The sequence below is a fragment of the Macaca mulatta genome, chromosome 3 (genome assembly GCF_049350105.2).
Source record: "Macaca mulatta isolate MMU2019108-1 chromosome 3, T2T-MMU8v2.0, whole genome shotgun sequence".
Taxonomy (NCBI): domain Eukaryota; kingdom Metazoa; phylum Chordata; class Mammalia; order Primates; family Cercopithecidae; genus Macaca; species Macaca mulatta.
This window is the reverse complement of record NC_133408.1, coordinates 87,948,432-87,963,606: the sequence shown is the minus strand read 5'-3', so window position 1 is coordinate 87,963,606 and position 15,175 is coordinate 87,948,432. Positions and strand designations below refer to the sequence as shown.

At 34.1% G+C, this 15,175-nt stretch overlaps 1 protein-coding gene across 10 annotated transcripts in view; it reads left to right on the top strand.

Annotated features, from left to right (window-relative positions):
- The window catches only part of SUGCT (succinyl-CoA:glutarate-CoA transferase), a 748,045-nt gene that overhangs the window by 377,509 nt on the left and 355,361 nt on the right, over nt 1-15,175 (top strand). For all 10 annotated transcript variants that reach the window (XR_013415382.1, XR_013415381.1, XM_002803307.4 and 7 more), the window contains one exon: nt 3,751-3,853. Coding sequence is in view for 8 of the 10 variants with exons in the window: in XM_002803307.4 (XP_002803353.2) it covers nt 3,751-3,853 (103 nt within the window). In the remaining 2 variants the exon portion in view is untranslated. The remainder of the gene's footprint in view (nt 1-3,750; nt 3,854-15,175) is intronic.

Below are 15,175 nucleotides of genomic sequence, written 5' to 3'. Positions count from 1 at the left end.
AAGTTGCTTTGCATTTTGGTTCTAAACTCTCTGTCACATTTCATCTTCTGCCACTTGGGGCACAGGAGATTTCAGATTGTTTCCAAGTTAGATCTTTGTACATATTGCTCTCTCTACCTGGAAGAGCCTTTCTCCCATCTTTCACATGTCTAATTCTAACTTGTCTTTCAATACTCAGCTCAAATATCGCCTTGTTTTTGAACCCTTTCCTGCATCCATGGTTCCAGTGCAAGTCTCCCTCTTTGTTGAAGAAACAACCATAAGTTGTTTCTTCGTATCTTCGTTTCAGCATCCTGCATTGTAATTCCTCTCTTTTCATAGCTGTGTTCTCCATTAGACTATATGAACTCTTAACACAGGGACTCTCTTTTTTATTGCAATCTCCATGGCAGAGGCAAAACAAACTCTTGCTAAAAGCATTGGGAATGAATGTGTATTAATGTAATAATATATACTGAGGTATATAAGATAGAAGTGAAGAAGCATATTATTAGTACAAAAAATGAACAGTTTCACCTCTGCTCCTTCAGTTTTTAGCTGTGACCATATATAATGAATAAAATATGTGAAGCTATGCATTCCGAATGTATTCTGCTACAGTCATTATGTGTTAGAACGTGGTTTTGGAGTTAAGCAATCTCAGCTTTAAACATGACATCTGACTCTAAGACTCTAAAACCTGTATGAATTAGAGCAAGTCAATTTCTCTGAACCTGAGTTTCCTATTGGTCAAATGAGAATAATACCGTATAGCGTGGCTGTGAAGATAAAATTGACAAAATATAGATTAAACTATTTAATAACCAGCATTTAGATGTCACTAATGTCACAATTATTTCCAACTCTCACCTTCATGGCTGAGATCTCTTATTAGTTTCTTTCTGGTCTTGTATTTGTCTCATTTACAACTTTAATTCATTTTATAAAGAGAAGAATGTTTCATTTCTTAAGTGGAATTTTGATGTTAGGAAATTTAACATCAGCTGTGCTTCACCTATCTAAATGATGCCATTTGATTCATAATACTCATTCCCAACATTAAGTGAATTTACAAAAATCTAGAATGAAATATATGTGTTGATTTAGTAAGTTGCCAATTACATTTGAATTGTTCATGAGTCTCCAAATAATTTTCCAGTGAAGGCCCTAACTTCACTTGCTAAGCTGGATCTGAGGACACCCTTTTTGTCTTATCTTCTGGAATCTATTGCCCTCAGTGATTTATATCAGCTTTTAAAATTTTTTTAGCAGAATTTTTGTGGTTAATAAAAACATGTGCTTACAGCTTTTTGCATAAAGGATTCCACATCCGATTTAGATCAAGAGAGAGATTTTTAGAAAAAAATGATGGATATGTCCTCTGAGAGCAGTGGAATGCAACGATGTTCTGTCTCTCTCTGATTGAGTTCATGGCATTTCAGAACCCTTCCACACCCACACCCACGCAAAGACACAAACAGTGGTCACAACTGCAGCTCCCGCAGTCTCATTTCCAGAGTGCATCCGTTGTTTTCCATAGCATGAAATAAATCCCTCTTTTTTGCCCAGTGGTGAAAAGCTTATATAAATACTAAAACTTCAACTATTCCCCTGAGTTTTCTGTTGGCTAACCTGCAGCCATGGGTTGTTTGGATATTGACATGCATTTGCTGTGTAGATCTTTCAGGCCACTTTGGTGAGTCCAGTGGTGATAAATTCTGTTGTCTTGAAAATTTATCAGGCTAACTGTTTTAATGCTCCATCTATGAAAACTTAAGTAATTGACGCCCTCATCGAAAAGGCTCCAGGTTCAAAGTATCTCTTGTTCTTTCAGCATATATCATTCTGATGATATACATCTATATATATTTCAGGAAGCCTTGGCCAGGAGTTGACTATAACAGTCATTGGAAAGAAAGTAAGAATGTGATGAATTGATGAACCAAACATTTAACCTTGCATTGTTATTCCTATGAAAGATTTTTTAAAACTATATTCAGAAGTGAAGTATTTTATTGTGTACTAAATAGGGGTAGTTAACATTACTGGGCTGAAATTAAAATGTATAATAAAAAATCCTTATCCATAGAATTGGAGAGAAAATGGAAGGCATATATTTAAAAACAAAATCAATACTTGGTGTATAGTGGGTAATCAGTAAATGAATGTGTGGATAGGATTGATTAGCTTCCTAGTGAAATGTAATACTACCTTTATAAAAAATATTTATTATATCCTTAAATAAAAACTTACATGATTGAACATCATTGTTTATATAGTAGCCTTATTTTGGAACATATATTTATTCCATTTTTTCTTTTTATTTCTTGTTTTTCGTTTCTTCTCTTACGTAGCAATCAATTAAGTGTCCTTCAGTATTGAAACTATTCTTTTTTTTTTTTTTTTTTTTTTTTGAGATGGAGTTTCGCTCTTGTTGCCCAGTCCTGGAGTGCGATTGGTGCGACCTCGCTCACTGCAATGTCTGCCTCCCGGGTTCAAGGGATTCTCCTGTTTCAGCGTCCCAAGTAGCTGGGATTACAGGCACCGGCCACCATGCCTGGCTAAATTTTTGTATTTTTAGTAGAGACAGGGTTTTACCATTTTGGTCAGGCTAGTCTGGATCTCCTGACCTCAGGTGGTCCACCCGCCTTTGCCTCCCAAAGTGCTGAGATTACAGGCGTGAGCCACCGCGCCTGGCTGAAGCTATTCCTATATATATGTATTTTTTTTTTAATGGTGAAAGAAGTAAATTTATCTAATACAGTTTCCTCCGGAGTCTGCAGATTTGAAGTTAATTTTAGCTATGTACAGGAGAACCGAAGGGAAGTCCATGAATATTCTACTATTGTTTCACTAGCCCTTCCATATTAGTAAAACATTTTAGTCTACGTTGGCTAATATTTTAAAAATGTCTCTTTGGTTGCCTAGATTATTAATTAGAACAGGTTTGACATTTTAATAATCAATAATTCTGAAAGTCTTCATTCATTAGAAACTAATTGTGTTGGGGTGTCCCTATAGATCCAAGATTTTATTTCTGTGTTCACTGTTTTTACAGAGAAGAAATATCAAACAATAAATCTCATAAATGTGTTAGCTTCCCTTCCTTAAGACCTATTAGGGAAAATAAAGAAAATCCATATGCTTTTCTGTCTGTGAAGTCCAATTTTAAGTTATAGTAGAAATAAAACAGACAAAGGATTTGGATAAATTTGAGTTTTGTTGGCTGAACTGAAATATCACTCTTTGCATGTCTTCAGTTGTGCTGGTTAGTAAATCACAGTGTAAAGGTTGTTTGTAGGCCAATGGTTGTGACCATTAATTTTTGCATACTTTTCCCAAAGCTTTCTTAAAACAGTTATGTTAGTTTTTTTTTTTGTTTTGAAGAATAATATATCAGTGCCTATCCTAACCTGATTTCCACTACCTGAGACCTAAAAGACATATTGCCCAATGACTTCACGCTCAAAGTACAATGATATTATTATTATTAAATTCACAAATTGCTCAGAGAATTCATAGCAATAGAAATAGGAAGAATTACATCTGTAAATGATGGATTTTTAAACACTAGCACCTGGGTGGCTGCTCTTATCCGTACAGGGCCACTCAAGTCATTTCATACAGACAGCCTTCTCTCAAATGAGGTGTAAAGAAAGACTAGGAAACATATTTTTGTCACTATTGCTTGCTTTGAAGGAGGGCCACATGATAGAAGAGGCTGTGTTATGTTCCTTCCTATGTAAAAAAATGTATCCTTGTTTGTCTTAGGTTTGAAGAAGAACTGACCAGCAAGTGGTTACATCTTTTTGAAGGCAGTGGAGTCCCATATGGCCCAATCAACAACATGAAGAATGTATTTGCAGAACCTCAGGTTTGTTTTTGAAGTTTAACAACACAAGCATTTGCCTCTCTTTTCTGTCCAGATTGACTTATATCAAGGTACCTTTGCCATTGATTTCAAGCTTAAGTCACACAATGTGATTTTTCACCATTATATTAAAATTGTTTGTGGGTCTGAGATGAAAAGAACCAGAACTTAGAAGTGGCTGTCCATAAGCATACTTATGTCTGTGTTAGATTTAATATACTGTATTTCTTCATTAGCCACTACATAAAGTTTCTGTGGCCAGGGTATTTAATTTTCCTGAAAAACAGAAATATACACAATTGAGATATCGGGGTCGGGTACTCAGAGACTATTCTTTGTAGGAAGAAATATGAGAACTTTCATAGTTACAGTCTACCTCTGATCATATGATTATCTTAAAATGTACAGAGCAAGTCATATTTAATTCTGCAAATGAGAGGACTTTGTTTGCTTTGATGAATATGTGTTATTTGTGAGGCATAAATTTTACACAGATAGATATTTATGCTCTACATTGCTTATCAGGCTCCTTTTTGGGGTCCAGGAACAGGGTCACCTGAAAATATATTTACTTTATAACGTTGTTTAAGTGATTATTTTTAGATGATGTGAAAATAATGTTTTGATTTTATTACTTCAATCAGTATAACTACACGCAGTTTACCGTTTCTCAGATTCATCCGTTAATCCCCAAAAGTAGAGGAACTCCATTTTAAAGCTTTCATTGTGATTATTCAACTGTCTTGTCAGTTTCCAACATTCAAAACTATGGGGTATATTTTCCTGGGTTCTTTATATTTACATAGTGGCAGGTTTTTCTTAGAAATAAATTACTGAACATAGAATACACCTTTTGAGGGAGACCTTTGTTGGAAAACCTTTGATGCCTTTTATCTTACATGAATATCTGCTTAAAAGAAAATTGAAATATTTTAAATTTAATGGTTACTACATTTACTGGAGAAAAAAAGTGAACAAATTCAGGGATTCTGCTTGTGCTATTTTTCTGCCAAGATTGTGAGTATGGCAACGCTTTGTTCATGTTAAAACATTGGTCAATAATGGTCAATAAGTATCTGAGATAAAGGGGCCCATTTGGTGTGTACTATGTGAATTCATCTGAAGGGGACCCCACACCATCAGTGGGTGAATGCCTGGTGATTCTTTACAAGGAGGTAGCATTGTGCACACTCTGAATGTAGTAGACCAGGGGACTGATTTTCTCACTTCGTAACTTTGAGTGAGGCCAAGCCATCATTTGAAGCTGTCATGTATTGAGGTGTGTGTAGAACTTCATGTTTACCTCAGTTTGAGGGTACATTCCTCTGGAGATATTTCCTAAGAGTTTCTCCATCATCATTTCTATTGCTCCATCTGTGTTTTATCAGAGATGAAGACACCAAAGCAAAGAATTATTTTAAATAATTACATTATTTAAAAATATATTAAGTATATTCTAACACTACCTATTTTTTAGGCTTTGATAAACAAAGATTTATAATCCCACCCACTATCTTAAAATAATTCACTTTATTGGCTAGTTCAAAGTGAATATAGGATAATTAGAATTTTTATACCTAATTTTCTCTTGTGGTTCAATGTAAGTACTTTAATCTTTGCATGTCAATTCTTTTGGAACTACAAAAATTTGTTATTGGTCTATGGCATATTTTCAGTCATTAGCCTACTTTCCAAAATGGAGAACATTTATATTACCTAAGTCAACATACTAGCTTTTCGTACTATTACAAATGTCTCTACATTTGTGTAAAACAGATTATTTTTGAAAACCCTCAAAATGACATCTAACTGTGATGACTTAGTTCATTCATTTATTCAACACACTTATGATATATCCAGTGCTTGTGACTTAGCAGAAATTCAGTACACAATGTGTACCTGCTATTTAAGTCCATTTTGAATGTATTTATCAGAAAGGTACTAGTTAATGAGTTGGTTAACTCTGGAATGTGCAAGTTTTCCAAATAATCAAGTTGCTCCTCTGCAGTCCCCCCTCCCCTTTTTAAAATCCTCCCCACCATAACTATCATCTTGTGTACTCCTGAGTGAGGCTGACAAGCTGTATCTTCAGGGCTGGTTGGAAAACCCTTGGTGATCTGAGGGAACTCAGTGTAACGTAATGGTTAAGACCATGGAGTCAAAATTGGTGGGCAGTTTATTATAAACTTCTAGACTTTAGTTTTCTTAAGTGTAAAATGGTGAAATGGCATCTGAGATACTGTTTATGAAGGGAACAGCACAGGGATTGTGAGATGGTAAACAGCCAATGCCTAGTAGTAGCTGTGGTTATGATGGTGCCCTTTAAGGTTATATTCTTGTTTAACTTCTTTTACTTGTCTTTGTATAGTGGATAGAGGAAAATCCAGTGTAGCCTTGGGGATGGGGATCATTAAGTTAAGCTTGCACTCTGCTATCCTTTTATAAAAATATATCTGCAAACCCTATGCCAAGAAGAGAACTTCCCTTCCTCATTTCTGATGATTGAAAATCCTTTTATTTTTCATTTTCCGTAAAAGTTTTTTCTAAGTATGATTTCCGTTTAAGGTATCCTCCCTTGTTTTGCCTCTGATGAGCTGTAGAGTTTCTTGGCCCTGGGTGCATGGAAACGGCCACTTCTGTTCAGATGTGGGAACACACCGCTGGCGCATGTGGCCCACTCTCCGTGTGCGCTGTGCCAGCACAGCTGCTAGTTCAACTGAAAATTGCTTTGGGTGAAGTACAAGGTCTGGAACATGGCGTAGGAATGGAGACTTTGATAAAGTGAAAAGGGGTATGTCTAACAACCACAACAAAAGCCAGGATTGGGAGACTCAAGTAACGGCAGAAAAATTTGAGTGCCTACTTCTTAAGTAGACCATTAACAGCATTTCATCTGTGGTTTGAACTTGGAGACAACAAAAATGTACTTGATGGTAGAAACTATTTCTAGCCTAACAATTTCATCATAGTCTCATGGATTGAGGTAACTTGATTTTTCGATTCAACCAAAACAGCAGATGATTTTTTTTTCTGGGATAAATGAGAGATTGTCTACCTTTTATCCTCCGATTATATGTGACAGACCTTTGCACAGTTAAAGTGATCCTACAGGCATCCACTGTTAAGTCAATCAAGAATACTGCAGGCTGGGTGTAGGGGGATTGGTCTGCATTTACTGAAAGTTCTGAGGAGTTTTTATTCAGAACCCTTAGAGTGGGAGTTTTATTGTCTTTCTCTCTCAATGACAAATTATCTGTGGAAAGTTCTGTGCATTATAGATGTATAATATAGATTATCTGCATATAGATTTTAATAGGCAGTCATTTTTCCAAGTGCTTTCTTAAAATATCTTCTTTTAATCAAGCCAAGATTGTGCAGTACATTAAAGGAATTCTTAAAAAGTTTCAAAAACTTACTAGATGACCTCAGTATGGTCCTATTTAACATACCCTCGGGAACATGTGCATGAAATACATTGTGGTTTGAGGGTTTCCAACCCAAACAAACTTAAAAGAAAATGCAGCTTTTAATAGAAACTATTCAAATTCCTGCAAACATAGGTATATATCTTACCACTGAGAGGGATTAAAAGCATCACTGTCTACACTGAGAATCAAAAGGGAATGTGCCATTCTGCTTTTAGGCTTTGCTCAAGACTATATTTGGTGATTCTAGCATATCACCATCTTTGATTAAACTGCTCAATTAAAAACTATGAGTGATTGAAGCCTCTGATTAGTGTTTTTCTTTGTCATTGATGCCATGACCTGAGGGTAGGGAAGAGAGGGCAAAGAGTGTCACAAAACTGGTGTTATTTAATAGAGTCTTCACATTTGTACCACACAAGTTGAATGTATCAGGTGTAAGACATCACCCTGAAGCATCACTTCTGAGAACTATTGGGAGGAAAATATCAGAACTATTGAAATATCACAGCTGGCCCTGATTTTAACTAGTGCCAAACACCTGCAGGCTCTAAAAGGATACCAAAACAAAACCCCACCCCGTGGCAGCAAGCCATTCCTTAACAACCCTTTCTTAACTTTGCATCACCATCAAAATTAATTTAACATTTTTCTCCAGAAACCTTATTCTTCCTGTCCCAGAAGGCCATTACAACCCCTTTAGCAAATCTTTCGTATGGGATGAATATGTCATAGAAACAGAGTGAAGTCTTGAAATATTTGATGGCTGAAAATTATCTGTTTTCATTTCATTATTTGTATAAGCTTTTGCAATTGGAGGGTTTATTAATCTCTAGACTAGCTCATATTATCTGAGTGACTTTGTTTTAGCACATTTTGGCAAAATATCTGAGCATCTTATTTTTTAAAAAAGGCCAATAGTCATATAGTAAACATCAGAAGCACCCCCAAAATACAGAGTTAGTTTTCAAGACCTTTCTACCACACAGACGTGCATGTGCGCGCACGCACACACACACACATCCACACTCACTTCTGATGCATTTTAAAGATCACCTTTCAAATGACATTAGTTAATATTTCTTTAAATGCAGTTTCATAGCCCTCAGAGGGTTGTACAAGTCAAGCAAAATTATATTCTTGTTTCTAATACTGATGGGAAATACATATATACAGTGGTCTTTGCAACTGGAAAACTGTTGATAAAGATCTGATGTAAAATAGTAGGTCTGGAAATAATTCCTAGCAGGCAAGGAGATAAAAACATAAATTTTATGTGTGTCTGCGAATATACATAACACATTTAACTGATGTACAAATTTAGATACACCATACTTGTGTGTTTGTTTTATCATCCCTGTAATATTTTAAATATTTGAAGAAATAATATATTTCTGATGTAGGTGATTAAATGAAATAAAAATGGAGAGTTTAAGCTCCCAGTTTTATATTAATATATAAAGTATAAGGCAATTGTGTACAGTTTTATCTTGTTGATTTGAGAAAATTATCCTATTGCAAAAAACTTCCAGTGTTATTATTTAAGAGGAAATGTTAAAATGTCGAGTAAGAATCAAAGACTTAGTACAACATTACTGGCATTTTATGTTCTTTTTCTTCTACATACCTATGAAATTTGGACACTTTTTAATGGACATAATGTCTTTAAGCTATAACACACAGAGGCAAAAGAGATCATAATCATTTTTTCATTCACTCATCCCTTCCTTCATTCAGTAAATCATCGTTGACATCTGCTATGTGTATGGTCTTGTGTTTGGTATTTGGCAAGGAGTGGTATGATGGTAGAAAGTGAATCAAGAGGACAAAGCTGTCAAAATTTCAAGGACTTTGCAGTTTAGGTTAAAGTAGAAAGTGTTCAGTGTCACAGAAGAGTTACACATAAATGCTCTGAGCATTTCTAATAGCAAGAAATAACAGGCATAAAACTTGGGGTTTTCTTGTTTAATGATGTAACAAAGGTTTAAAATCTGACAAAAATTTTTAAAACGTCTTAAGCATATTTGCCCCAGAACTCTTTATCCTTTCAAATGCCTTTTGTAATTAGTTTATTCTATTATTAATAACTTTCTCCTCAATGACTAAGAAGAAGATAATGGAGGGTTTCAGCTTTTGCTATTGAGTAATTTTGAAATTATTTGTGACCTTGATACATAAAATATATTTTGATGTCTTATAACGTTATTCTTTCTCTGCTCGCTCTCTTTCTCTCGCATGTCCTATAGTTTATTCATCAAGCTCCACATATGTACTTCATATTTTCTGAACACTTTTATAATATTTCAGAGTGGAAAAATATAGTACAATAATTGACTTTTACTAAACTTTGAACTTGCAAGCCAAAGACATAATTGTTTTAATGTGTAAAAAATTAAAATCAAGAAAACTGAATTAACACTATTTGGGGGCATTTTGCAACCCAGAATAAAGAGTAATTAGTACCAGCTAATTTTTGAAAACAGTTTAGCACAGTGCTGTACAATAAAAATATAATGCAAACCATATTTATAATTTAAATTGTGTAGTGGGCAAATTTTTAAAATAAAATAGCAAAATTAATTTAATATTAATAGCAAAATGTATAATTTTAATTATATATTTTATTTAACTTAAAATATTCAAAATATTAATGCAATTAAAATTAAAGGACAACATTAATGAAACATTTTAAATATTGTGCTAAGTCTTTGAAATCTGTTGTGCATTTTATGCTTATAGCACTTATTGCAGACTAGCCTAATTTCAAGTACTCAGTAGCCACATGTGGCTAGTGGCTGCAGTGTTGGCAGGATCAAACTAGCCAATTATAAAAATATGTGGGAGTTTGTTCTTCACTTTATTCTCCAGCTTTGCTCACTTTTTAGTTATTTTAATTTTCATTTGTTAGCCTCCAACTAAACTTAACATATAATTTTAGACTTAATATCATCATAGTATTTGCTTTGAAGGCATAATAATTTCATCTTTTAAAAGTCCTATATGGAGTACGTAATTAGCATGCATTCTACTACCCGTTTCTTTTTGGCAACCTCCTGCATTTGTGTTGGAAGGAAAAGCTTTTACTCAAACAAATGATTCCTATAGTAACAAAATGAAAACATGTAATAAGTTAGCAACTATCTTTTCTCATACATATAATGTCAGATTTTAAGGCTTTCAGGCTTGGTTTTTTTGAGGGAGTTGAAAAGAAAAATCCAAGGCCTAGATACAGAAAACTGTTAATATTAACCTTGATTGAGAGACATAAAAGGTTTGAATATATGTGGAGACATAGTCATTCATGGCTGCAAACACCAAATATTATTAAGGTATCAGTTATTCCCAGATTACTTATTGCTTTAATATAATTGCAAGCAAAGTCCTGTTAGAATATTTTTCTGAATTTTTTTAGCGAGTGGTTTTTCAAGTCTACCTGAAAAAAACATGTGGACAAGAATAGCAAATATTTTGTATGTTTAAACATAAGTAATGAGAAGGAAGCAAGCATTATCATACATAATTAAATATATTCCAAAACCACAATAATGGGGCTAGCAGAAAATAAAGAAATAGATCAATGAAACGTAAAGAAAAACTTTAAAACATGCATAGAGATTTGGTATATGATAAAAATAGCATGACAAATAAGAGGAGATAGGGAGACATTTTCTGTTTGAAGTAAAGGAAATTAACTGTTACTTTTCTCTTAAAATTATATCTATGCTTTCTGCCCAGATAACAGAGGTTTCAGAGTTTACTGTAGACTAATTTTAATTGAAAGAAAGTATTCATGAAAATCAGTTAGATTTTAAGAAAAGGAAAGGTTTTCTAAGCATCAATGCAGTAGAAGATGTCAGAAAGAAAAGAAATTGATAAATTTGGTTAGTAAAAGTGAAAACCTGTAAAGCACATATCGTTATGATAAAAATACAGAGTTTAGTTACAGAGCAATATAAAGTTATTGTAATGAATATGACCAAATGCTGTTATAACCTAAATATCTTAAGAGCTCTTAGAAACAATAGAAAACACTAAAATTTCCAAGAGAATAATGGGCAAAAGACATAAGATACCACTTTGTACAAACTCAGAAAATCCAAAGAGTCAATAAACATATAAAATGAAGGTCAACTTTGCTAACCATAAATAGAAAGATACGTTGGTCAAAGAGTACAAACTTTCAAAGATAAAACCTTTCATTTATAAAGGTACTTATAACATGAGTAAGTTCTGGAGACTTAAAGTACAGTATAGTGACTGTAGTTAAAGGAAAATGTATTTTCTACTTCAAATTTGTTGGGAGAATAGATCTTCTTTTTTTCAAACAACAACAACAACAACAACAACAACAACAAGGTTTTGCTGTGTCTCCCAGGCTGTAGTGCATGGATAATTTTGTTTATTTTTTATTTTTTGTAGAAATGAGATCTCACTATGGTGCCCAGGCTAGTTGCAGCCTCTGGCCTCTGCCTGTACTCCTGCCTCAGCCTTCCAAAGTGCTGGGCTTATGTACCTGGCCAAGAATAGATTTTTTTTTTCTTTGAACAGTGCCCTGGTTTGTTGTCCTGGCTGGAGTGCATTGACACAGTCTCGGCTCACTGCAACCTCTGCCTCCCATGCTCAGGCAACTCTCATGCCTCAGCCTCCCCAGTAGCTGGGATTAGAAGGGCACACCACCACACCCGCTAATTTTTGTATTTTTAGCAGAGATGGGTTTTCACCATGTTGGCCAGGCTGGTCTCGAACTCCTGGCCTCAAGTGATCCACGCACCTTAGCCTCCCAGAGTGCTGGGGTAACAGGCATGAGCCACCGTGCCCGGCCTAGATCCAGTTGTCTCAGTACCATTGTTGAAAATACTTTTTTTCTAGTGAATTTTCATGTCAATTAACCTTGCTCAAAAGTAATTCACCATTAATATAAACAGATTATTTTTTCTTGATTATTTAGGAATGTCTTGTTTAGTATCCACTCTTTTGTATTTCCGAAACTTTTTAATGCTAATTTCTAATATCACTTGTTGTGTTTGAAAACATACTTTGTGTGATTTCAGCTCTTTTATATTCATTGAGTCCTGTTATGTCCTAGCATATAATCCATTTTGTAGAATATTTCATGCATTTTTGGAAGAATGTGTATTCTGTTGGAATATTTTATAGATGTCTATTAGGTCCCTTTGTCTGTCTTATCAGTATGAAGGTCTCTCTAATTCTAGTAACATTTTTGTTTTAATATCTATTTTCTGATATTAGTGTAGCCACTCTATTCTCTTTCATGGTGATTGATTATATTATACATCCTTTTATTTTCAGCCTGTTTGTGGCTTTGATTCTAAAGTATGTCTCATGCAGATGGTAGATAGATGGATCCTGTTTTTTTCTTTAATTCAATGTGAAAATATCTACCTTTTGATTAGGTTATTAAAGTATTCATAATGTTTTGATTGATAGGATGGATTTACATCTGCCATTTTGCTTTCTGTTTTCTATGTGTCTTATGTCTTTTTTACCCCTCTGCTCCCACTTTATTGCCTTCTTTTGTACTAAGCAGGTATTTTCTAGCGTACCATTTTAATCCCCTTAAGAATTTTTAAAGTATATTTTTGAGTTATTTTCTTATTGCTTTATCTAAGCCTTGTAATATGCATCTCAGTTTATCAAAATTGACTTCAGTTTTGTACTGATTTAATTATAACATGCTATATACTAAACAAGTGCTACACACTTCCTTTTTGTACGTGTGTGCGTATATACATATAAAACACATCTATGTATAATAAAAACTCAACAATGTACTCATAGTATTAGATGTATTTAATATTATATCTTATGTAATGCTATATCTTTTTTGGAAGCTGGTGAAAGAAATAAGAGCAAGTCTATATTGATATTTGTTATAGTAATCTTTTTGTTAACCCTATCTTATTCTTACTTTCTTGCTATTGATTTGAGTTATTAAATGGTATCTTTCTCTTAATTGCTCCCCAGAAAGACCTGTATTTCTTTTAACAATATATTTCAGTATAGCTTTTTGCTCTTACTCACAGTGATTGTGTAATTGTTGTCAAATATATTACATTTATATATGTTAAAAGCCTAACAGTACACTTATGTACATATTGTTTATTGAAATTGCTTTTGAAATCAATCAAGAGAAGAAATATTCAACTGTATTGTTTTGTGAAATTGCATACATGATTACTTTTACTGGTGCTCTCTCTTTTTTTATGTGTGTGTGGATTCAATGTGTTGATGATATTAGTTACTTTCACCCTAAAAGATTTTTTTTTGGTGTTCACTTTAACGTAAGTCTACTAACAGCAAGAATTTTTTTTTCACGTTTTTGTTGATCTGAGATTGTCTTTAGTTTGCCATCTTTTTTGAAAAATATTTTGCTGGATATGATTCTTATTTGACAGTTTCTTCCTTTGAGCACTTCGAATATGTCATTCCACTGCCTTCTGACTTCCATTGTGTTTGATAATAAGTAATGTGTTAATCTGACTAGATTCGCTTGAGTGTAATGTATCGTTTTTATTTTGCTCCTTTGTTCAAGGACAAAAGTTTTCCTCTGTCTTCGGACATTTTTAGTATGATATGTCTGGATGTTTGTGGTTCTATTAACAGTTAATATACTTTTAGTTCATTCAGCTTCTTGGATGTATTGATTATACAATTGATGTATTTGAGTTCGTTGAGGTTCTTGGATGTTTTTCATAAAATCTGAATAGTTTTCAGCCATTTTTTTCTTTGATTTTTAAAAATTCTTTTTTCTTCTAGTACTTCCATTATACATATGTTCTTCTATTTTTTTATATTTCATATTTCTCTAAGGCTCTGTTTATTTTTCTCCAATCTTTTTTGTCTGTGTTCTGCAGATTGCTTATCTCTATTAATCTATCTTTAAGTTTGCTGATTCTTCCTCCTGCCAGTTCAAATTTATGGTTGAACTCCTGAAGCACATTTTTCATTTCAGTTATTGTACTTTTGGACTCCAGAATTTCTATTTGGTTCCTTTTAAAAACTTGAATAATTTCTACCTCTTTATTGATATTATCTCCTTTAGGAGACAGTGTCAACATACTTTCCTTTACTTCTTTAAGCATGCTTTTCTTTTGTTCTTTAAGCATATTTATAACAGCTGATTTGAAGTTTTTTTTTTCTCCTAAGTCTACCATCAGGATCTCTTCAAAGGAAGTTTCTGTTGCCAGCTTTCTTCTTTCTGTATATTGGTCACACTTTACTGTGCTTTGCATGTCTCATAATGTTTTGTTGATAACTGAACACTTTAGATCTCCCCTCCCCCACCTCTAAGGTTATTTTGTTTATTGCTTGCTAGGTCAAATGACATTAACTTTGCTCAATCAATTCTGTGAAATGTTCTTCCCCACCCACATTTTCTGCAGTGCATAGCTTTTGATGTCCCAGCTCTGACTCTTTCTGATTGTTTTAATCTTCCACCTTGGGGTAGGCGATTTTAATCTTGACCCAGGGGTCACTCTTCATATGTTATAAGCTACTAATTGATCAAAGGTTGTTCTTAGCCAGTTATATTTTTTATCCTTGGATGTGTGTGCTTGACTTAGAGACTGCTATCACAGTTAAGGTAGTTTACTCACACCCTTACCCCTGCTACCCATCCACATGCAGCCAGGGACTGGTAATGTGAAGATTCCTTCTGCAATTGCTTCTGAGAGGACCCAGCCTTTGAATATGCACATAGTTGCCCAGACTTCAATGGATGAGTGTGATTTTGAAGCCTAGCTTTCTAGGCATTGCCCCTGGGTTAGAACAGCTTACTGTTCACTCAGTGTTCGGTTAGAGTTTAAGTACCTCATGCCAGTGAGGCTACTGCCTTTTGGATGGGTCAGGAAGCAACTTGATGAATACTTTCAGGTCTGGC